At 51.4% G+C, this 23,979-nt stretch overlaps 5 protein-coding genes across 5 annotated transcripts; 1 reads left to right on the top strand and 4 right to left on the bottom strand.

Annotated features, from left to right (window-relative positions):
- Positions 1-5,499: 5,499 nt before the first annotated feature.
- V8C40DRAFT_244966 (PLC-like phosphodiesterase) lies at positions 5,500-9,642 on the bottom strand. The gene is made up of 3 exons (XM_083215773.1): positions 9,125-9,642; positions 6,951-8,971; positions 5,500-6,222 (listed from the first exon to the last, which is right to left on the bottom strand). The coding sequence occupies exons 1-3, from the start codon at positions 9,146-9,148 to the stop codon at positions 6,051-6,053; spliced, it is 2,217 nt and encodes a 738-aa protein (XP_083072909.1). The 5' UTR covers positions 9,149-9,642; the 3' UTR covers positions 5,500-6,050.
- Positions 9,643-10,330: 688 nt separating this feature from the next.
- V8C40DRAFT_244965 (uncharacterized protein) lies at positions 10,331-10,910 on the bottom strand. The gene has a single exon (XM_083215772.1). It carries the CDS (start codon positions 10,583-10,585, stop codon positions 10,385-10,387), a length of 201 nt encoding a protein of 66 aa, XP_083072908.1. The 5' UTR covers positions 10,586-10,910; the 3' UTR covers positions 10,331-10,384.
- A 2,478-nt stretch (positions 10,911-13,388) lies between these two features.
- Positions 13,389-14,264, bottom strand: V8C40DRAFT_221353 (uncharacterized protein). The gene has a single exon (XM_083212215.1). It carries the CDS (start codon positions 14,181-14,183, stop codon positions 13,677-13,679), a length of 507 nt encoding a protein of 168 aa, XP_083072907.1. The 5' UTR covers positions 14,184-14,264; the 3' UTR covers positions 13,389-13,676.
- A 943-nt stretch (positions 14,265-15,207) lies between these two features.
- Positions 15,208-17,648, top strand: V8C40DRAFT_274887 (uncharacterized protein; the record flags this gene model as incomplete). The annotated part of the gene is made up of 2 exons (XM_083220650.1): positions 15,208-15,542; positions 15,599-17,648. The coding sequence occupies 2 exons, from the start codon at positions 15,208-15,210 to the stop codon at positions 17,646-17,648; spliced, it is 2,385 nt and encodes a 794-aa protein (XP_083072906.1).
- Positions 17,649-18,114: 466 nt separating this feature from the next.
- On the bottom strand, positions 18,115-22,231 carry V8C40DRAFT_244958 (glycoside hydrolase superfamily). Its single transcript, XM_083215771.1, has 8 exons — positions 21,303-22,231; positions 20,993-21,242; positions 20,909-20,941; positions 20,757-20,852; positions 20,561-20,695; positions 20,418-20,486; positions 19,749-20,361; positions 18,115-19,675 (listed from the first exon to the last, which is right to left on the bottom strand). Exons 1-8 carry the CDS (start codon positions 21,812-21,814, stop codon positions 18,336-18,338), a joined length of 3,048 nt encoding a protein of 1,015 aa, XP_083072905.1. The 5' UTR covers positions 21,815-22,231; the 3' UTR covers positions 18,115-18,335.
- Positions 22,232-23,979: the final 1,748 nt, after the last annotated feature.

Raw genomic sequence — 23,979 nt, 5'->3', positions numbered from 1 at the left:
TCCCGTACATGTCGGTACAACTCCCAAACGCTCCACCCCCTGCCGCCAAGGAAGCCGTCCTGGGTCTTGGAGGAACCAAATCTGGCAGCACAAAGGCGTCAATCCTACTCGGCAACACTTGCAATATCTTCCGTAACGGTGCCGTTCTTTGACGTTGCATTCTTCAGCTGCCCTCTCTGGACATGTGCGCCATCCAAGTTCGAGGCTGGGTCGGGGGATCCGCAAGGGTTACCACCCGGTAGTGTGCTGGAGTCGTATTGAGCTGGGTGAGCACATGCCTACTAGGGAGTATGGGAAGTGTAAGGTACTGTACCTGGTAAGTGCTATATTATAGAGGTATGGATGTATGGAGTGTATGGAGTATATGGAGTATGGAGCACATGGAAGTACTTGTACGAGTACCTGCTTTTCCAAACCCTGACTGAGGTCATCGCCAGGATTCATGTTAGATAGGCGGCTCATCTGCTTGGCCAGATGCGGGCTGGTGCCGCTGGAATAGGCAAGCACGATGGGGCCAAGCCGCAAGGGAAAGGGAAACAAATTTTGGGGCGGGCTGATGCATCCGACAATCCTCCAGCTCCAGCTTGCACCAGTCAACGTGCCTATTCTCTTTCTGATGGACGGCTTTCCTTTTGCTGCCGGCATTATCCCCATCACTGGACTCCGTAACTGAGACATTCTTCTCTTGATCAGGTCAGGTCAGGTCAGGTCAGGCCGCCGGCCCTCGACAATCTCTCCTCTTTTACACCCCTGATGCCTGACGCCATTGGCCATTTGCCGTGGGATTGAATGGCTAGCTGCGTGCTCGCCGTCTGTAAACCTCCCGTCCTTTTTCTGGCCGGCGACTGATTCAGATTGCTGCCCGCCAACACGACGATCTGCATCTACGAGTACCTTGGCCATTACAATTACAGTAACTCGTACCAGCACAGGCGTCCTTTCGTTTCTCAAGCTAGCAACCGCAAACTAGACAGACAGCAGCTCGTGACCACTTTTCTTTTACGCAATGGCTCGCAGCAGCTAACCCTTGGAGTGCGGTTGTCTCTCCGCTTCGCAAACTCTCTAGCTGGCAGGCCCTATTTTTTATGTGTCCTAAATTGCTATCATTATTATTATCTGATGGGACTGTACCCGCGGGTGATGGCGAGTTTGCCGCGGGGTGCCAGCATCCAAAATTACAGAATCCGCATTGCCAATGGAGAAAAAGAAAGCACGAGGGAGAAGGGAAAACGCCGATGGCTACAAGATGCGGGCCCCGAGGTGTCACGAGAGACACACGCGGCTGTCAGTTCTCAGATGGCTCGACGGTCAGGCGGTCGCTTTGACGAGTGAATGAAAACGCAAAAAAACGGCTTGCTCAGCTTGGCCAGGGGAACCCAGCCAGAGCGCTATTGACAAAGCGGATCCCCTTTTCTCCCTCCCTCCACCCGGCAAACTGCACACACGACGGTATGGTTTTGGTTTCCATGGTGAGCCGCCATCTCATATTCTGGTCTAGTCTGAGTTTTCGCCCACAGGTATGTGCTGTTTGTTGCGTGTTGCAAGGGCACATTTCGCCGCAGCCGCGCTGTGGCATTGCTTTACCGAAACTGCCATGACATAAAACGACTCCATGAGCTGATGAGGGTTTCCTTTTTCCGCACTTGTCAAGCACGGACACAGAGTTTCGTTTCCCCTAGGATACGTCTCCGAGCCGGATCGACATATTTTTGATTCATATTACCAGTTTCGTCCCGTGTTAGCGGTCGTTGAAATTAGACAAGCCGCTCTATCATATCGTGAAGACTATGCAACATATGACGAAGCCTACCTACCTAGCTGAATAGTGAGCGAGTCAAAATCCAGGGGACACACCAGCCACCGTTCCACACGGCATCTCTGCAAGAAAAAAAATTAGCCACTCTTCTTTTTCCATATGTGTCTCCTGGTTCACATTTATCCAGCATTCTGTACCAAGGGAAACAAAGACGACGACCCTCGCCCCATGTTTTCACACCCCACTTGATCATCTCAGCGGCTGCAATGGCTAGCTGGTGGGTCATTGCTAGCAGAACTACCTTGTAGTTGAACTTTTGCCCCAGCATGGACTGGAAGTTTCTTTGGAATTACGGATCCTCTATATCGAAATGCATGCTCCTTCAACTGCAGGCATGTGTGGAGTACTACATGGCAATGCTAAACTACTGGGAGATAGTGCACATGGCCGTCCGGTGGCAGCTCCTAGAGAGATTCTAGATTAAGTTGCTAGTGGCCAAGCGCGAGTGGCCTTTGGGAGGGGATCCTCTTCGTGTTTACCGGCGTCAGCCAATGCCAAAGGAACCAAATCAACCTCCGGCCAGGCAGTAGTGCTGCCCAGTTATAAGTTATGGGACCCCAGACATATTCTCAAAACAGAGTTTCGACTTGCTTCGATTACAATACCATGACATGATACATGCTGCATCACAGAGGTGCCCAGAGAGGTCCGTGTTGTCCGTGCTACTGAGCTTTGCAGGGTGCTTATGCATATGAAATACAACCGGGGGAGGGTGTCAGGCTCTGAATGACAAGTTCATGCATACTGGTAACTCCTAAACGCCTCTCTTTTTCACCCTCGATTCAAACATGGATGGCAGTATTGGTTGGAAACCCCCCTATTGGACAAGCACTCGAGGGTCGCAACCTGCGAAAGAGCTTTGACCTGTGGCGCGAAGGATTACCGGCCAGCCGGCGGAACAAGGGCAATCCAGGTACTAATTTGCTCTTCAGTTGGAATTTCGTATCACTCAAGTGTCCTAGCCCCCCCTTTAGAGCAGAAACCAAGGCGGTGCTTTCAGGACCAAAGAGAGAGCTCTACAAGCATCCAAGGAAGCTGAATTAATCAGAGCGGAGCTTCCTTTGACCAGGGGAAGAGATCGGCCAAGCCACCAGCGGAAGGATGTCTCACATTTCACCAGCGGGAGGAGTATCAAACCACATTTTAAAGCCGTACCATGACAGGGCAACCCTTCGAAGAGCTTCCTTAGCGCCCATCGAGTGATTGGATGAAGCGGTCAGTCAGGTTAGTTACCCGAGAACGAAGACCTACCGTACGTACCCGGCAATCCTGCATGCTGCCATCACAGTTAACCGCACCTGTCTTATTGGACTAAGCAGGCATCATCCGTTTTCACATCTTACGTTTGAAGTATACAAAGTGGTCCCTCCTGCGGAGCCAATATGGAATCGAAATCACTGCTGCGGTTCCCATTTGCTGGATCAGATAGCTACGGTGAAAGACATTGGCGAACGAAGTGAGACCAGCAACCTATGGCTGCTAGGTACGCAAAACCCGTATGCCACAAACCAATCGCCGACGTCACTCTAATCTGGGGGCCAAACCAAGTCTTGCCATTGACAAGGAGTGCATATATGCCCAGCCCTCGTGACCGCACCCTCCTGTCCACTTGTCTTATTCCGCCAGACAGGCCCTGTCGAGGAGGGGGCGTGAGATGAGAAGAGCATTTTTTGAGGATTTGTTCACAGTAGCACTCGATTTGTCGCAGCCAGACGGCTTACTGTTCCCATGGTGCCACTGTTTTGGTCTGATTGATAGGCCCTTTCGACTTGTTGGGCCGGTTGTTTTGATACATGCATCTTCAGAGGCGCTTGACTTATAGCCCGCCGACTGCTAACCATAATGGTCCATATCCCTTGTGTGGCTAATATAGAATCCGCAGTAGTCTTTCAATCCTGTCGCTTTGCGGGTATTCGATGGGCGTATAAGGCATACTTTCAATTGGTATGGATGGAGTCCAGCTTTATGTGTCGATGCAGGTGCTGGACCCCGGCCGCATGAAGCATCACGCTTGGTTTCCTTCTCTCTCTCCACTTCGGCGAGTTCTGCCATCGGGTACAGTCCATCTGAGCAGCTGTATGGTCATGGCTTTGAGCTGCAAGCTTATCTCGTGGTAAGTTACCACGGGTAGTTGGCATTTCTTGTCCTTGTCGTTGATGATCTGACTCTGCTTTCTATTGGCGAAAAAAAGGTAAAGAAACACGGCGTTAAAAAGAAGCCCTACCCGCAATTCGACAGCACTCGAAAAAGGCAAGGCTATCCGGTTAAACTAGAACGCTTCAAGATGCCCTGCTCTGCAGACATCTCCTTGCCGGACGCATATAGCTCAAGACACCTGGACCAATAAAAAGCCAACGGCCACGACCTATCAGGCTACGCCAAACTCTCTTGCCCAGACGTGCTTCGATATGCCTAAACTTGTCCCCCACTTCAAACTAAGAGAGAGAGAAGAGGGAGGGAGGGAACAAAAAAAAAAAAAAGGTCGCACCATGGATGCGGTGCTGGCACGTTCTGTGACGTGTCGACGGCGGCTAGGACATGACAAAATGCAGCTTGCCGGACAACGGCTAGTAACCAGCACAGGTCATCCAATTCGTGGCATATTTGGTACACACCGGAGCTCTGCTAGCAGAATTCACTGCGTCACTGGCATTCAAGCCGGCATGGAGCAATACCGGCAGTTCGCAGGCTGTGGTTTGTCAATTGAGTTCTTGGTGGAGGATTCGTGCTCGGCCGCCAGTGCGTCCGGCCACCGACCGCCGGCAGTGAAACCTCCTACGTCCATTCCGTGTCTCCCAGACCTTGTTTTACAGCGAATTTCACACCTGGACAAAGCTCTGCCGACGGTGAATAGGCCGGCGTTGCGGCAAGTCCCTAGGAAACCCGCGGATACAGCCGCATCCGCACTGGCAGCACGAGGAAACCGCCCAATCGCTTCCTTCGGTCAGCGGCGTCGTGATGTCGTAGCATCAGCCCTTCGCTCCGATGCCACTAGCCGCGTTCCGCTCAGATAAAAAAGAGCAGAGAAGAATGAGGCAGAAAAAAAAAAGAGACGAATCAACTCCGAAAGGCCTGAAGGGGGTTGGGTCAGCGGAGAGCCATGTACCCAATTGGTTCGCTACCTTCGATCGTTGATGGATTTGTTACCAATTTCCGGGAGCCTCCCGCGCTCAGCGGCCGCACTACTGCGCGGGCAGCCATTCCTCAGACTTTTTTTTCCCCGAGCTGGTGACATTTTTCTTTTACGCGGCGGCGTTTCGCTAGTATAGCTAGCAGCAAGCTTGGTAGCAGGCAAATCTGCCTCTACCCTTCTTCGATGGTGGTGTGGATGGAAGAACAAGAAGAACGAGGAGGGGGGGGCATGCCATCTCCAGCAGGGCCAATGTTAGAGCTGCATGGCTCGTTGCACCACGGAGGAAGCGTGGCTACACCCGTGTGCCATTCCCGCGGAGGATTTAAGGCTCTTTTACGAAGTGTTCTAAGAAAGGGTCGCTGGACTGTGTGTGTGTGTCCTGCGAGTGTGGGTTGGGGACAGGAGGAGAACTGCGTCTTCTCTTTCTTTGCACAGCATCCGTCACTCTGCCGTCTCGGGCACTCACACGCCATGGCCAACCAACAAGACTTCACTTTTCACAGCAGGGAACATGCACAAGAATGCTGTAGATGGCAAATGACGCAGCAGTGCATGGCCTAAGACCTTTGATATCAATTTGATTGATTTTGCCAAGCCAGCAAACACAATTCCTTCCTTTCCCTCTTCCCCAACGCCTCCCCCTCTTCCTCCCAAAGGGAAGAGAGAAAAAATAAATAAACTATACTCGTCTTCGCCGAGAAGACTGTTTCCCCCGAAATTTCAATGGGGTCATTTCGATGCGGTTTTCTATAATGCATGAGGTTTCCTTCCTCCCCCTCTCTAGCCCGAAATATTCCAAGATGAAGATGAACCAAAAGAGGGACGCCGATTTCCATACGCTAAACGAGGAGGGAATAAAACTCGCTCTCTCTTTCCCGAGACTCTCTAAGAGTGTTGTTTCTGACAAAGGGAATCAAAGAAACCAAGAATGACAAAGGAGATGTAAATAAAAATGGTATACTGTTCAACCTCCGAGTTGGAAACCCCGAAATAAATCAAAGACCTGTAGACGTTTTCCCCCAATAGGGAAAAGGGAAAAGAAAAGAAAAAGAAAGAAAAGGGGATAGTGGTGCTGGGTGCCGGCGTCATCTTACCGCCCATTTACCGTAACACCTTTTCGACCTTGACAAGCAGCTTGCCGCCAAGGATTTCGTTGCCCTTCATGTCGAAGAGGCGGATGAAGCGGTACCCTCGTTGCAGCCGGTCAAGGCGGATGCATGCCCAGGCGAGACACGGTGAACTAACGGTGTGCGAGTTATCCTCAATTTTGAGTCTATTTTGATTCCTGGTTAGTCTTCTATTTTTTTCCCTTTCTCCTTTTTTTTTTTGTTTAATAAAATTTCTTGGGGTCACATCTCGGCCGTAAGCTGTGATACCACCGGGGGTAGGCGGCCTTTTCACCGTTTTTGCTGTGAGGCAGAAATGCAGCTAAAATAAACTAAGGGGTAATACTTGGTGTGCGGCCAGCCAAGAACTAGTAGTCTAGCAAATGCAAGCCACGGACACCCAACAAGAAATAGCTGCTCCTCTTGTGGTGGTAACCTCCGGACGGCAACTTGCCGCGAGGGCCAAAAAGGAGAGGGAGGGGGGGGGGGGGCAGTCGCGCAAACAGGACCCGAGAAGCTGGATCCGAAAGGATTTTCTTCTTCTTGACCGCTAGGCACACCACACCACACCAACTCGCATTCTCTTTCACACTCTCTCACACGAGCTTTGTGTAGTAGCCAAGAAGAGGGAAAAGATACGACATTGACTGAGCTCGGAAAGGAGCCGCCGACCGCTTGGTCGATTTTGCTACTCGCCGCCTAAAGCACCACGCTGTGTATCGCGCAACATGAAGCTCAAAAACAGCCATATTGTGGCGATTTTGAGCGTGACACAAAGAGCCCTCTGTTGCGCAAAACCCGGGTTAAGGAGAGAGAGGGGGGGAAGGGGGGATGACAGGGGGTAGCGAGAAGAAAAAACGACGGTGCAAGAAAAGTTTGTAATCAAAAAACTTACCGGATGAAGCTCAACTCCTCCACCACCTTGGGAATGTTGAGAAACTGCAACTTGTCGCCGGCGTCCTTGTGCTGCGAGCTGGACATGAATACCGGGTTGGATGACTTGGCCGTCTTTGTGTGCTGCTTGTAAGAGTGCTCGTGGCCGTCCTTGTCGTCCTCGCCAATGTGTAGCTCGGCCTTGACAACGGGGCGGAGGGCGCTCCTGCTACGCGAAGTGTCTTCTTCGCCATCCTCGAGCGGAATGTTGTGACCTGCGAAAAAGGTGATGGAGAGGTCCAGCGTGTGCTTGGCGGCGTGGTCCAGCGTGACGCTGGCCTTGTCGGCGCCCTGGTACGCGGCGGGCTTGAGGACCCAGCCGTCCTCGCCAGCGAACATAGCCTCGTTGAGCATCATGCCCTCGTCCATGTTCTGCCAGTTCATGGCCACCATCTGCACGCCTCTTCGCCAAAAGAGGCTCGGGTCCGGGTTGGAGCTGTTGATCCTTCGGCCGGCCGGGAAGGCCCTCATGAAGAAGTTCTTGTTGTGCGTAAAGACCTCGCGCGGGAACTTCTCGTGCAGCTCCAGAATCCTGTCCTCGCTGATGGAGAAGATGTGGGTGGGCTGCTTCGCCTGAGGGGTGCTGAGGCTCTTGAACCGCTCGCTGCGGGTGTAGACGGCGAGGTCGCTCAAGGGCTTGCATATCGTCACCTTGCCGTTCTCATCCTGCTGAGGGAGGGCCCCGGCTGGGGAAGAAGCGGCTGCTCGAAGACGAGGAGGAGCATGCTCATCGTCCGAGGTCGAGCCGTCGTCTTCTGTCTGCAAAACGGGCAAGGAAGCAGTGACGTCTTGGGGGCTGTTGATCTTGGGGAATGCGCGCTTGACTTTGACCATGATCTTGCACCGGAGGTCGTCCAACGTGGGTACTCTGAACTTGGGATCGCAGCCCTCATAAGGCTGTTGGACAAGCATATCTCCCCAGACATCCTTCATGATTGTCGCCATGACCTCTTGCTGGTTGTGATCCGCGTGGACCTCCAGGCTAATAATGATGGGCAGGTCATTGCCATGCGCAAAGGCATGGTCACGGATCGTCTCGCACACCTCGCGGAATCCACAGGGGGTCGTAAATGTCCATCCGTGGGTGACGATGGGCTCTCCCCGGGGCAGAGACTGTCGAGTCCTCGAGAGGCGGGGGATCTCCAACTTGTCGCTGGAGACGTTGACCACCGGGGCAAGGTATACGTTGCTGGAGCTGGATGATGTGTCGTCGGTCATGGTTCTGCTGTTGGTGCTGGTGCTTCTTGAGCGTCCGCCACTTGAGTTCCCGAGATAGCCCTTGGCAGTGTCCTTGGCGGCTTCGAGCTTGTCTTCCATCTTCTCAAAGACGGCAGCGGCCGCATAGGGGAGAGAGCTGCCGGATATGCCAGAAATGGCTCTCGAATGGCCGTTGCCAGATGGGGATTTGGATTCGCCGCCGACCGGAATATCGTCGCCATTCCAGACGTCGATTTCGATACAACGGCCGCCCCTTTTTAGGACATTCATGTATGCCTCTGGAGAAGTCTTTGAAGCCAATTGGTTGCCGCTGATGTAAGTATTATGACTGCTATTGATGAAATAGTTTGTGATGGGTTTCGAGTAGTCCTTTTGCGATGGCTTCCGGATGGCTTCCCAGCGATATTCGTGTGCCAAGACGTAGAGAAACTGTCCCAGAGTGTAGTTTTCTTTATTTAGTTGGACCATGGTTTCGCCTTGAATTTCTATCATGAATTTAATGAATGCTTCTTTCGATAGCTCAGGCTCGTCGCTTCGTAGGTCGTCGTATACTCTCTCTAGGATGGCAATCATTTCGGGCGTCATGGAATGCTCGCGTGTCAATGTGTTGCGGCGGGAAAGGGTCGGGTCGCCATCGCCGAGCCTTATCGGGGAGATCATGGTGGCGTTCTTGATCATTCGCTTGATGGCATCGAGACTCGGGTCGAAGATGGAAATGGTGCGGGTCCGCCGCGGCTTCTTCTCGTCCGTCTTGGAACGACGGCGCTGTAAGTTTGGCCATGTGTTAGCGTGGTGGGTTGGTTTGCGCATTTGATGGCACTGTAGATAGACAGGGAGATGGGAGAAAGTGAGAGAATAGGAGTTGGTATATTTAGAAGGGAAAAGAAAAGGAAAATTAAAGTTGGCCTGGACACTTACAAAGAGCCCGCAGGTGAGAGACATGGTAGCTGGCTGGGGGTGGGGAGAAAGACAAGGACAAGAAGCGAGATACTACCGCTGTCGCTGTCGCTGTCGTGATGAGGAGCGCATGAGAGGCAAGCAAATGCCAGCCGCTCTCGGAAAGCGGACGATGAACCCAAAGGCCGGGGCGAGGATGTGACGGGCTCGGAGGGTTAAGACGTCGGCGGAAGATGGTGTTGATATGGGACTTTTCTTTTGGATTTCCGCCCTTGAGGTGGATAAGCTGCCCGGTTTCTGTCGTGTGTGTCTCGTCTGTCTCTTGTCTTATATAAGGCGAGCTCTCGGTTCCCGTTCTGGATCAGCTGTATAACGGCGGAGATTATATTTTATTTGTGTATCTATCTTGTGCGTGGATATGCCAATCAGTCTGAAAAGGCAAATATCGACGCAAGAATACAGGTTTTCGAGGGGGAAAGAGGATGAGGATGAAAAGAGGGCAAGAGAGAGAAGTAGAAACGAAACGAGCTGGTGAGAAGAAGGAATCGGGTCAGCTTCTTAATTTAGGTGCCGCTACTAGCAAGCTCACTAGCAAGAGGTCTGGTGCTATTTCAGCTGCCAATGGTTCTCGTTTTGGGTAAGCTAGCGGAGGGTCCCTCTCGCTGTAACCCGAAGGGTACTTGTGCATGTGCAGCGAGTTGTAGCGGCGGCACTTGTCACTTTTGTCCCGTACTGTACGAGTTACTGGTACTGGTAGCTTTTCTCCCTGGGGCTTTTGCTGGGGCTGCTGCTGGGAAGTTGTTCCTGGGAGGGTCTTTTTTAGTGGAGCGACTTTGGATCCCAGGGCTTGAATTTGCAGTCATCAATTTGGCCTGGCACGGCAGAGAGAGAGACTGGAGACGGGAACTGGGCTGGGCTTGGACTGGGCTGTCGGGGCGGCTCGCACCGTGCGAGAGCCGGTTGTCTTTGCCTTGTTGAGCCTCAAGATTCGGGTGTTGCGGCGCTGTGGCGGGCGGGGAGGGCGCACAGTGCGAAGAGGGTCGCATGTTTGGCCCTTGTGCTGGAAGAATTACCTGACTCGAAGGCCTGGGCTTTGTCCGGTGTCTTGCTTCGTTATGCATGGGGCGGGATGTCCACCTCAGTGTTTTGCTGCGTGCACAGCCTTACTGCTGCCGCTGCTACTGAGGGCCCGGTGGCAATCCCCGAGAGCCTTTACGATTACAAGTTCCCACTCTCTGCGAATGGCAGTTTGCCGTCTGGTGGCATAATATGCACCTGTAACTACAGGGCGATGTATGTATGGGAGTACAGGTATGGAGTGACAAATAGGCGCCACTTCTCTGGCGCTGTTCTCGTGGCCAGCCTGTGAGCAGGGAAGAGAGGCTTTGCCATACGGAGTGCCTTTGCCGTGCTGTGTTGTCTTGCAATGCGGTCGCTGGCGATTGGTGCACTGGGCTGAGTGAGGCTGGCGGTAGCGGGCATGCCGTCGGATGCGAGCCACGGGATTGGAGGGGGGAAGTGAGGAGGAGAGTGGACAGGGTGACAGTCTGTGTATGGTCTGGTGTGTTCTGGCAGGGCTGGACGTGGAGTTGGTTGGTTGCCGTGCTTGGGCTGGGCTTGATAGGGCGAGGACGAGGATGGTTGTGTTTGATGGAGGACCCCGGCTTTCCATCTTGAATGTTTCCGTTTGGATAAGAGCACATGTTGACGGCGCTTGTTCCGGCATGGCTATGCTACTCTACTCCAGACACAGTTGTGGTAAGTACTTACGAGAGTACGAACTTAGGCATCAAAAAAGTCACAAGAGGTTACGGTATAGCCGGTTCTGCAAGTTTTCGCAAAGCAGGGCTATCGGGGGAGGGATTTCCCAATGCAACCCTCGCGACGCATGTGTGGTTGAGGCTAGGTTGCTTTGGACCGGTGCCAGCTGAAAAAGATGGGTGGCCTGATGGCCTCGTAGGGCGGAGATAATGCCTTGGGCAGATTTTTGACTACTGATGTACAGGAGAAGTAGGTAATTGGTCTCGTCATTGTTTCAGGGTCAAGCACATATTCAGAGAGGCTTCGCTAATTCTAGGCACCTACTCAAAGGGGGTTATGATGTTGATCAATGTCAATCATGATGCATTGGATGGCTATCAACATCAACATCAATCAATGACACAGTTCAGAAATTTTTTAAGGTTGTCCAAGCCTCCCAGCGCTGCGGCTCGGGGCGTGGCACCGTTGCTGGTGGTGCTTCAGGCTCTGGGGCTAGTGGGTCTGCGCCAGTGAGGTCATGCACTGTGAATAGCGCCATCTTCGCTTCCACCCTCTCTCTCTCTATCTCACTTTCTGCCTCTTTCACGGCCTCGCCCATTCCCATCGTTCATTCGCTTGGTTCTGCTTCTTCTCTCGGATGCGGCACAACCAAAGTATAACCAGCAGCAGAAGAACGAGACACGACCGAGCTCAGCCACCGTCTCACGCCGTATCGTATCAGCAGCCTCTTCGTCTGAGCGCCGGTCTGCCCCAAACGGGCGTCCACCACAAAGGCTCGCCTTGAACTCGAAGGATCCCGGCGGGGCGCGGCCTGCAATCGAAAAAGCACGCACCCGCCAAGATGGGTGACCGGCATGAGGCGCAGGTCAGATCGTGGGGGTTTGGCAACGTCTTTACCTGGAGTGATGGCCCGTAAGTCGAACCAGAGCGTCGATGCTTTTGCATGCCGTGCCTTTGGTCGTTGTGACTGGTTGATACGCGTATTTAGCTACCTGCGTATCCATCTAGCGCTTGTAATAGTCTGCTGCACATGTTTTGTATCATTCGTCTTCAGGCGTTGTCCCCTTGATGATACGTACCGTTGAGCAGTTGTATCATATTCGATAATGATCAGCAGCTTTCAATAGTCTTCTTCCTTCTTCTCTACTGTTCGGGCTCTGCGGAAGCATCGCCAGCAGATCAATGGTGGCTGTGTGCTTCGGTCGCTAATGCGCGCTGCTGCAGAAACTCTCACTACCCTCCCCACTCGCACGGCGGGCTGACAACGCATCTTATTATCGATGGCGAAATGACACTGTGGTATCCTAACGAGGCGGATCGTAAAAAGACGACGTACGGCGTCGGCTCGAGGGTGGACGTGGAGGCTGGGCGAGTGCATGAGGTTTGGATTGGGAGCCAAGGTTGTACGTATGTGATTGGAGAATGAGCTTCGGTGTCTTGGAGGGGCATTGAGGGTTGCAACGCCACCAATTCAGCCTGGGCGTGGAAGATTTGAGACATGCAGATGATTTAGTCCCATTTACGAATGCCGTCGTCATCATGTGAGTTGGGATAATTCAGTGTTACTAGATGAAGAGGCCAAAGGCATTGGATAACTGTGCCGTGTTGCATGCTCACGCACTTACATGCTTTGAGAGGATCAACCTTCAATTACAGTGGAGAGTAAAATTACGATGTGCTACAACGATGCAGAGTCGAAACGAGAGAAGAAAACTTCTTGAAAGTCAACATCATTCATGCAATTGATAATGGAAATGCAAAATCACGGCATCACGTCATAGGCAATAGAATAGAGTGCTAACGTGCAGATGGAAAAAAGGAAGAGAGAAGAAAAGAAAAAAGCCATTCCTCCAAACTCTCACGATAGTCTAGGGTAACTCTAATATGAGACATGCAATCAATGTTTTCTACTACTTTTTGAGTGGGTGCAGACAATGGCAAACGTCACGGATTTTCTCGGCATCGGCAGTCTCTCTCCTCCGCGCGTGCCGTCCAGCGAATGATGCAATTGCTACAGTATTTCGACTATCAATGGGATACCATGTCTCTGGGCGGAACCGAGATTTCGCTTGCCAGGGCTCCGGTCAGCACGATCCCATCGATGCTTTTTTGCTTCCTTTTTTGCATGTGGGCGGGAGTCAGCAAAATGGGATCGATTTGCCCGCAGGTTTGTCATCGGATGATTTCTCGGTGGATGGAGCTTCGCTACTGGTTCATTGGATCCAGCCTCTTTAAACCAGCCATTGATCCGTCTAAACGTCTAATAACTCCTACTAGCTAGCTACTGCACTAGCACGTTCGTACGAATACTCGTAAAGCCTACAAGTTTATAGTAGCTCGAATGATGGAGACGAGCAGCAGAGATTGCTTGTGCTGTACCTGTAACTGCAACCGCCTGATGCAACTGCTAGTAGGGAATGCTTCGTATACTCGATATTGCAGGTAGCAACAGCGAAAGGGGCAAGCTTAGTCATCGGCCTTGCTCATTTCTTTGCCCTCCACTGCCACTGTGACTTCACCATGGAATGCTGCCTGCGGTTTCTGTCTGAAATTAAAAGCAGCACCTCGTCGTCTTCGCCGGATCTTGCTGAGGGGCTCCGGTAATTATCGTTAGATCGTGGTGGGATCCGTTTGTAATGAGAGCTCCCCACACGCCATGCAGGCCAGATGGAGATCTTGCACCGAATGTGCCCGCAAAGGTCGCCGGTCTACGAGCATCCGAGGATCCGTCGTTGACGTTAGTTAGCGCTGGTTTCATTGATTGACTGGCGATATGGATTCGATTGATCGTCGATTGAAATTGAGTGTCTGGCTAGTTGGGCTGGTTGGGTTTGTGGACGCGACGTGGCAGCTTCGACAGATGGAACCAACCAGCCAAACAGGATGGACGGACGGCCAGACAGATGGCCAACCTCGACAGAGACAACCAAGACAGGACAGGACAAAACAGATAGGCGATGATGTGATATATTCTCCCACTGCAAATCCGGATTTCGGGCTTCAATGCCATGGGCTGACTCTCTCTCTTAGCTATCGACCGCGCTAGACCAGCTAGCCCCGAATCTTCCTCTCCAGCTGGACACGACGAAACCCAACCGTCGGCGAATAGGAGAAAGATGCTCCGAGCTTTCAGCTGCCAAGGTTTTCGCAATTGATGGGTCTTTTCCACGATGCTTCTTTTCATCTTCGTCGTCTCACCCATCGGGCTGGATTGCCCATGGTTGACAGAAGAGGTGCTCCCGTAGAAGAAGAGAGAACAGAAGAGAAAATAGAACAAATCAAGGAACGACGACGAGAGGACTGGATGCTCCGGCGGCATTGACTGGTGGACACGGCTAATCCAATCTGCTTTGTCTCAGACATGCAGCGTGACGAACTCTTGGCTGTAATGCGACCAACCAGGCAATCTCACAGGGGTAGCTTCGGTTGCAATTTGGGCTCCCCTGTCATCACCGTCGACCAGGAAGCGGCCTCAATTCCATCAGCGGCGTGCGAGAATTGTGGAGCTTTGCAGCGCATATACGATAGCTTTAGCCGCTTGTTGGATTGCCGTGGGAGATGATGTGCGAAGGCCATCGTCAGGCCCTGGTGTCGCGACATTTTGGCTGCTTGGATTGTTTACTCGGTCTTGCAGACTTCTTTTTCGCATCGATCTAGCTGCTCTTTCACGCGCCATTCTTTTGCCCAACGGACTTCCTTTCAATCTGATTCCCATTGATACTCTGTCAGACGAAAATACTGACGCCGGAACCGGATTCGAGGCGCAACGGCGTCGGCTTAGAACATACGTTCGGAGGTGGCGCTCTGGTCAAAAGCTTCACCCCTCTCTCCACGATTTAAGCATCACGGTGCGATTTGCCGCCTCGATTGTGGGAGGCGAAGGCGGAAGGGAAAAAAAAGAGGAAGAAAAAACTATATACCCGACTGCGCTACGCCCTCATCGAAACCTTTTTTCCCCATTGCTCTGCATATATTATTACTGTTGTTTTCGCCTTTAACTTCCGACTTGACGTTGGAGTCTCTTACAATTCTCCTACAAATTCCCCTGTCAAGTACCCCGTACATCCCCATGTTTTGAATTCTGCGCCCAAGTTTTGGAGAGACATGGCGACGGCTACATTCCACATCTGAGCACCTCTCACAGCTGGCCTGGTTGTTGTTTCCCTCGACTCTTCCCCGCGATTCTCGCCCAACCTTCGAAAACATCACTCTCTTCCCCTCTCTTCTTTTTCTTCTAAATACCCACCGGGGTGATCTACTTGATGGGGAACACACCGTCGTCAGAGGCGCCTCGGAAGCCTACTCAGAAGCTGTCTAAACCTCGAGCGGCTAGCCATGGAGCAATGCCGAGGCCGCAGAATCCTACGGGAGCAGCTGCATCAAGCAGCACCCGCATCTCAGAATCATACCTTGCAGCCTCTATGCCGTTCTCATCGAGGGATTCACAATGTGGCAGCGATGCAGCACAAGAGCCTTACATCGAGAGGCTGTATGAGCCCTCTAGACGGCTATCTCGGCGAGAGTCTGATTATATGCGGAGTCCCGTTCTACCAGAATCACCCATAACAGACGCGAGATCGCACTCTTTGTATGCAAACTCGACGACAAGCAGCCAGATGCGCAGGACGAGCTCCGTAATGCATAGCAATGCTGAACGGCCTCTTACGCGGACGCAAAGGTCTGTTCATGCGTTGGCTTCCTTCAATTGGTCTTGTGAAACTGACAGAAAACTAGCTGGCATGGCAATCGCTTGGAAAGGGGTTCGTCGATGCAATCCGAATTGCTACAGTTTTACGCTTCTCAGCAGCTGCCTCGGTCAAGCTCAGAATTCTTGCAAGAGCTTCAGGTGGCCGCCATGAACAGCCAAGTTGGAACGCGCCAGAACCAGAGACGAAGGCAGAGTCATAGCAGCCAATACCAAGAACGGCGAGCTTCCACCATTACGGGCGCCTCACTCGCGAGAACAACCTCAGACCTGTCAATCTATGCTCCAGTACGGCGGCGTTCTGTTATCCAAACGCCTGGCGTCGCTACCCGGCCAAGGCGAGAGGATAGGCTCTCAATTCCAGATAGGACAAGCTCTCGGAAGAGCCAGCCAGTTTTTGGAGATGGTCAATATGCATTCAACCCTAGCACTAAAGCGCCGAGACATCTTTCCATGCCTCCCATGTCCATACCTCCTATGTCGGTAGGATTTGCGCCCCTCGAGCGAGCTGTCACTCCGTGCGAGTCGGACTATAAGCAGCTTGGGGGTATCAAATTTGGTTCCTTGAAGATTATGAACGGAACTCCCCCTTCAAGCCCACCAAACAACGCCAACCAGCCGCACATTGAATCAAGCGCCGAGCCGCAAACCGAGGATTCAGGACTTGAACTGAACATGGCGCGCCGCAAAAATCGTCACACCGTCATTGGCTCAGGAGCAGAATCTCGAGCTTTGGCCTCCATTTCCGGTTTCAACTTGAGCGAAAGGGGTTCCCAGCTCTCAAGCCAGAAAGCAAAGCCTTCTGATGACTTGATGCCCAGTCCACTGTCAAAAGTTCCCAGTCCTCTCTTGGGTTATTCTGACGCTGAAGATAACGAGGGAGCCTCTGGTAATAAGGGTAGTATCGGGGTTTGGAGATCCAACAGTGACTTCAGTTCGACGGCGTCATCTGAAACTTCGCACCGGGCATCTTCTAAAGCGGATAGTGGCTACAGCTCGAATGCTTCGGAACGCTCGTTCCCGAGTTCGCAAAGTATCGATGACAACAGCTACTTTCGCCATAACCAAGCACAACGACCAACCTTGGTACAACCGGCAATGTCACACATGATTACTTCCGATAAGATTAGTAAACACAGCAAGCTATATAAGCCTTTTGTCCGCTTGGAAAGGGAAAGAGAGAGAAACAATGTCTTAACAAATGACACGGCGAAAGGAGCTGTCGAATCTGTTTCTCTCTTCCCGAAATCGAGAGCAAAACGCCATGAGAAACCTAATAACCCAGCCTTGGCGTCTCGTTCAGCTTCGCGTAAGATGGACGCCAGCAGCGCAACCCTCAATACTATCATGAGTGTTGACAACCTGGTTTCCCCTGATAGCACTGCGCACGTTCACAGCGTCATCGAGGCGGGTACTGAATCGGATGGGTCTAAATCGCTGAAGAAACGACGTTCGCTACGACAAGTTGCTGAAGCCGCAACATCAAGAATGCCGTCCCTGAGTTTGACCCGTCGGAAGTCTGCTGCAGGGAATGTGGGTTCCTCGAGCAAGGTTGACGCAGAAAAGAGAAAAAGGGCGATTTCACTAGTAAACTCTGCGGCAGCGAGCAGCAACAGCCTATCCGCTCACTCAGTGTCAGCAACTGCCCATTCATCTGATCAGCAGGCCAAAAGCTCTTCTCTTAAAGACCGATCATCAGCACCCGAACTACGAGTTACGATACCAGACAATAAAGCACTCAACAAGGGCGCGGGAAACCGCTCTTCCTACTCAACCACTGGGGCACCGTCACCAAGGACTCCTCGGGCCCGTGGCATCATGGATTCCGGTGTCCCACCACCCATTCCGCCGCAGTTTAGAGAGCCAGCTTTTGGCTCCTCTCCAAACCACTCATCCGGTTGGCCGCTTCTTGCTCAACCTCATCGCTCCTGGGATGGAGCCCAGGCACAGCGAAGGAAAGCCGAAGAGGCGCAAGCTGTCCGGCGTAGCGGACATGGTTTGCTCGAAAGCCCCATCTCTCCGAGGCATAACCAGCCTACGCGCGGCAATGCCCCGACATATAGGGGAGTCCGAATTTAAACTGTCTTGAGGCAGGCATTAACATCATATCTATAATTTTCGGCCGCATCTGGATTTTTTTGAGTACTTGAAGCATCTATCTTTATATCCTCCAGACTCTCATTACAGAAACAGGCCGTTGTTGGTTTTACACGTACATATATACCACTTTTTTTTTTGCATTTGCTTACGGTATTGATATACTTGTCAACTGTGGTGTTGATATCACACATACCCGTCCTCTTCAAGACGACAGATACTCTCTTTTTTGGTCTTTTCATCTGCGGGCACAGAGTTCTATTCTTCATTTCTTTTCTCTCGTTGCCTGTTTCTCATCACAAAGTCCGTATTCTTTGTTATATTTGCTATCTCGGCGGGCATTTTATTGCGTCCATAGCCACGCGCCTTGTACATTAATTCCAGCATTGGTTTTTGCGACTCAACACACGAGATTTTCGATACCCTTTCCTTTGTGGGCTATCTTTGCATTTGTTTGCATTTGAGAAAAGAAAAATTTTCAGGGAAAAACTGATAGGGCATATACGCGGTGGAGGGATACTATTTGACATTTACTTTGCGTGCAGTCTGGGCACCGTTAGGGACGCTGGACATTGTATTATTAGAAGCTCGAATTAACATGACTTGATGATCTTCTTCAATTGCAGATACTTGTTGAGTAAAAGCTAGTCTTGGGAAGCAAACACATGCTTAGTACGCTCCATATCTCTTCTTGTATGACGGCCCCTTGACTAGCTCTACCTTGCTCCTGCTCGTGAGGATTGGTGATCGGGCCTTGAGTTTCAATCCTGGGACTTTGGCACCGTGACTTTCCAGTGCCCAGAGCGCAACGCCGATCCAATTATCACCATTGTAGTTGAGGATGCCCTCCGGGACGGGAAACTCGGTCTGAGGACCGATATTGCTCACGTACTTACCGTATTGGAAGCCATTGACGTACAATAAAGCGCGATATGGCGCCGCACTGGTGGTGTTGTCAAAGACGAAGGACAGCGGGACGTCGTACTTGTCGGCGGGGATGTCCAGATGTAACTTTGCGGTGTAATAGGCAATGCCGGCGTGAGAAATGCCCTTGTACGGAGAGCCGCGGGAGAAGGCGTGAAGCGGAGGAGACGGGAGGTGGAATCCCTGCCGCTCAAAGTAGAGGCCGCCCTCGTTGAGAGGACCACGGAAAATATCGCGGTAGTCTTCGCCGCCGAGATTACCGGTGAGTTTCCAGGGGGAGATGGGTACATGAGTGCCCTTGGAAGAGGTGAGGGCGTAGTCGATGATGCCGCGGGGGGACTTCATGCCATCGAGGCCAATGTCCCAGTTCTCATGGAGACCCGTGGAGTCGACAACGATGGTGAGGGTGTAGCGACGGCCTCGGACGAGGTGATTGAGCTCGTAAGTGGAGTTGGCGCTTTCTGCGGCGTCAAAGCCTTTGAATGAGCCGATGAATCGGTCGTTGAGCCATACGGAGCTTGCAAAGGCGGATCCTCCTTGAGTGGTGAGGGAAAGCTGCTGCTGCGCGGTGGACGCTGTGAAGCGGCCACGGAAGAGGAGCGTTCCGGTGTTGAAGCCGTAGTCTGAGCCGTAGAGTGACACAGGTGTCTTGAGAGGCGCGATGGAGTTGTTGGTTGTCTTGTGGTTGGCAAGTTGCCAGTGGGCATCATCGTAGTTGCTGTGAATTTCTGGAAGAGAGTCCAAGTGGTACCATGTAAGTGATGACAGCTCCGGGACCTGGACATCTGGAAGCGCAATGGTTGGGTTGGAGATCCAGTCTCCGAGTTCTGAAACTGTGTAGTCTAGCTCTTCTCCATTGACGACGAGCTTAGAAACACCCTGTGGGATGCCAATGATTTCTAGCGGCGTTGTAACGTTGAAATCCGCCTGCAAGGAGAGAGCTGAGCCTTGAATGGCTACGGAACGCACAAGATAGCCCCCGTTTACAATGACAGCGGCGGGATTCATCAAAGAGCTGCCGTAGGCGGGTTGGTTGCCACTTCCCGGGAGCGTGGGAACCCAGTAGTTGTATGCAGAGTTACGATCTACAGCCGGCCATCAGTATTTATTTCAGAACATGAGAGACGAGTGAGTACTATTGCAGGGCTTGATACTTACCAACCATGTGGATGACCAAATTACCCAGTTGGATAACTTGCCTAGAGGGGGAAGCCGTCCACTGAAGAACCAGAGTCAAATCCTTGGCAGTGTGGATGGTAACACCACTTCCTTCAATCTTGTTGACCTTTGTGGCTTTTGTGCCAGCAAATGGATTCTTGACAGCATACTCATGCAGCTCATCTGCACCGCCGTAAAGAACCAGGACTGTCTTATCGGCAAAGGCTTTCCATGTAAAAATCTCTGCGGTTGAATATAGCAGTGTATAGTTTCCTACGGGATAGTCGGTGACGTGAAACTTGGAGTCTCGACCATTTAGAGTAAGCGAGCCGCCTTGCTGAGGGATGGTGATTTCTCCATCAGAAGTCGGTAGCTTGACTGTATACGACGTCGATTCTGTGCTCGAGTAGTTTGCATGGCGTACAACAAAGAAATTACCGCTTTCTTCTGCCAAGAGCGGTGTTATCGCAATGTCTTGGTTGTCGCTGTATACACCTGTTGTCACGTTGCCTGGAGTAGTGGTCATATATCCAGGAGAGACTTTCAAGAACTGGCCTTGCAATTTCAGCTCTGAATACTTTTCTCTGTCGACTGTTCTGTCCTCTCTGATACTCTATCAATCAATCAGCATTCGGTCATTTTGAAGCTATGGCATCTCATAATACTAACCGATCCGTAGTCATATGACGTATAACCGCCAGGGTGGCCGAGATTGCCCCAGTTGGTGCCGCCAAATATCTAAATTGATTGCGTCAATAATTTTTCCCTCTTAATTTGCATATAGTGTCATGCGCTGATGGGAGAAAACATACCATGTATAGGTTGAATATGGTCACTCCAGCCGCATAATTATTCTTATAAAAGACTCTCTCAAACTCATGATTAACCAAAACAGAGCATTGTTCGAAGCCCCATCCACCGAACGGATCAAAAGAACCGCCTTGGAACTATCTTGGGTGTTAGATGGTACTAACGAAGATAATATGCAATAAAGTAAACAATACCTACCTCAACAAGAGAAAACGGTGTACTTGGACTCTGACTGAGATGCGTTTGATGATATGTTGTAGGAAGCCCGTTTTCTGGCCAGGTATAAGGATGGGCCTATTTAGGTTGGTTAGTAACAAGCTTTCACATGGGGGATGATTCCCTCGACATACGCAATCAAAACCAACGGGATAAGCATCGTGGCCCTGTAACGAGTTAGCTTAATGCTCTCAGTCACATCTCACAGGAAGATATACGTAGATGTCTACAGATCCAAGGCCTGTGCCAGGGGCGCTTGTGCCGCCGGGGAAGGCATCATTGTTGATTAGGGGGACAACAATGCCAGCATTTCGTGCCTGGTCAATAACATATTGGAAATACGGCTTGTTTGGAAACACAACGCCCGCATTGCCGGCGCTATACTCGTTCTCTGGCTGATACAGAATCACCGGCCCCCCGTTTGTGATTTGTGCCTTTGCAATGATTGAAGCGACGTGTGCCATATAACTACATGTAATACGTATTAGCCAAAAAAATTAGCCGTCTTCAGAAGTTGGTTAGGCTCACTTGTCTGTGGCATGTAGATAATCAGGAGCATCAGTTCTAAGAATGCCCTTGACCCTCTGCAGCCAACCGGGAAATCCGCCTCCTGACACTTCAGCATTGATATAAGGTCCCGGGCGAGCCAGTAAGTAAATGCCAGCCTTGGTAGCAGCTTCAAAGAAAGGCTCCAGGTCAAAGATGCCATCAGCACGAAACTTGCCTGGCTTGCCTTCCAAAAGCGCCCAGTCCACGTAAAACGATACCGTGTTAAACCCAAGTGCCTTAATCTTCTGGAACAAATCAAGATACAGGGACGGCACGGGTAGGCGAAAAGGGTGAACTTCGCCAGAGAAGATCATGACTCGCTCCCCATGGACATAAAGAGAGTATTCGTCCCATGTGACAATATCCTGAAGCGGCCCATTTCTGCTGTCGAGTATAATCTCACGAGGTCGGCCGCCAGGGATGCCAACTCTCGAGGCATTGATGCTTGTGAGCAGCAGCGCAAACGCCGACAACAGAGAGTCTGGCTTCATTTTGATGACCTTATTCTCCCTATTCTTTCCCTTCTTGGCGTCCTCGATGAACAAAACACCCAGAACCCCAATTGGACCGCGAGGACGGTCAATTTATGCTTTTCTTCAACCCAAATCACCATGCCAATCACACCTGAGGGGCTCGGGACAAAACCGAAGCCTTGGGGTTTCACTGCATGGTAGCAGCGTTGCTCTCATAGTAAAATCCGTGTTAGCCAGTGGTCCATCCGATGACAGACCTGGTAGATGGATTGATGGACTAAACGAGATGAGATTTAGATCGCGGGGTCGGAGGTGAGCGTGTGCCGTCATTGGAGCGCGTGCTCGGGATTTCAGCTGATTTTTGCCTATAACAAGAAAACATGCGGTTCGTTGGATCATTGTTCCGATAATTCCTTCGACATCGTCTCCCAGGCTTGGTCATCACAAAGGATCGTCAGGTTTGGACGGTTCAAATCCAATTTAATTCTTTAAACGAGGGTTTATCATGTGATGTTTCTACAAAAGTGGCAGCTGCTGGTCGTTACTTCCCGTGACAATTGCTTGTATTCGGTACTCTCGTTCCCGAGGAAAAGAAGCACCCCTGATGGACTTTTCTTGCCTTTCTCTGTTCCGGAGTAATTTGATGCACTTCCACTTTGGTTCAATTCTTTTAGAAAGTGTCGATCAAGTGCCGGAATTCGCAAAAGTCCGCCATTGAAAGCAATTGCTGATTCTCTTTGTTCTGGGTTGCAAATCCTCCTGACGTCATGGGTGTCTCTCATTGTCTCATCTGAAATAGGCGTGGCCCGCGGATACAAGATACAACCTCCTATTTCCCGCGCTGGTTTCTGCCATTCAACCATTTAGTGCAGCGGCCAAAAAAAGCGGCACTAGAAGGAGCTTCTTTTTAGGGCTTTGGAGACTAGCAAACTCAATTGAGTGCTACCCTTTTTAGAACTACAGCAACGTCAATAGCCCCAGGGCTATCTATCGTACCTCTATTGGCCATGCATATGACGGGTTTCCTGTCAATAATATCGACTTTGTCCATTTCATCTACCTATCTTCATTACCCATCGGTCTCTCCTTCCTGTTCTGGGACATGACAGTTTCACTGTAGTGGTCAGTGTGAAACAAACTGACTGGATAATAAAACTTGGCACTATTTAGACTACATAGTAACCTTTCATCCTTGTCTTATGCATGCTGCAATGGCTACAGTTCCGTGCTCAATTATTACTGGGGCCGTAATGAACGTCAAGGACAAAGGGTAGATTACAAACGAGCTCCTCTCTCTTGTTTTCTCCTGTTTCCAAAAAAGTAAAATCACCCTTGATGATATAATTGATACGAGTGTTTTCAAGCTTTTCAAACGATGCATAAACAAGGCTCGTCATAACTCGGAGCTATGCCGAAGTTCTGTCGATCGCAGAGACGCCAAGTTGGCCAAGCTAGCCGGACAAAAAAGACGTGGCTGTGCAATACTGTATGATTACCTGTACTCGCAAACTCCGTCCACGTTCCGTTCCTTGATCGAATCTTGTGGCTACTTGCGGCCTCGCTCCCTGGGCTGTGTTGAATTTGTCCGGGACTTAATCTGCACAATTGCTTCTTGGCAGATGGCGCACTGTGCTGGGGAGCATACGTAGTGCGTGCGGGAGCTGCAAGAGGACCGGCAAGTCGTACGAGTACTCCGTACAAAGGGCATGTCTTGCCAATGAATCTGCGCGGCTTGCGGGTAGTGCAACCGAGCACTGGTCCAGCTGCAGCACTCAGGAGAGAGGCAGCGTGCAGAGGCTTGCGACGATTGTCGCACTGACTCGGCATTCGATGAAACCCTGGGGATCATTGGGCAGGAGAGCGACGTGTCACGGTGCCGGCGGGTATCGGGAGCAACGATGAGAAGAGACGACAGGCCACGGGCGTCAACACGTTCGTGAGGGCGCCAAAGCACGAGGCCATTCGGGTTCCATTGGATCCGTACGGAGTCGTACGGATTGCACGGCGTTTACCTGCCTGCGCGCAGCATGTTGCGCGTACAATATAAACACAGTATGCAAGCAAGCAGGCATTGTGTACAGATCCATCATACGGAATACTGGCGAAGCACAGTGTGTGAGCCACGACCTCAGTCCAATCTAGCCCACTCAAACTGGGACGCGCATCCAGCCATTGGCCAGTTC

Source organism: Trichoderma camerunense (assembly GCF_050948025.1).
Source record: "Trichoderma camerunense strain CBS 138272 chromosome Unknown V8C40scaffold_9, whole genome shotgun sequence".
Taxonomy (NCBI): Eukaryota; Fungi; Ascomycota; class Sordariomycetes; order Hypocreales; family Hypocreaceae; genus Trichoderma; species Trichoderma camerunense.
This window is presented reverse-complemented; position numbering and strand designations above follow the sequence as displayed.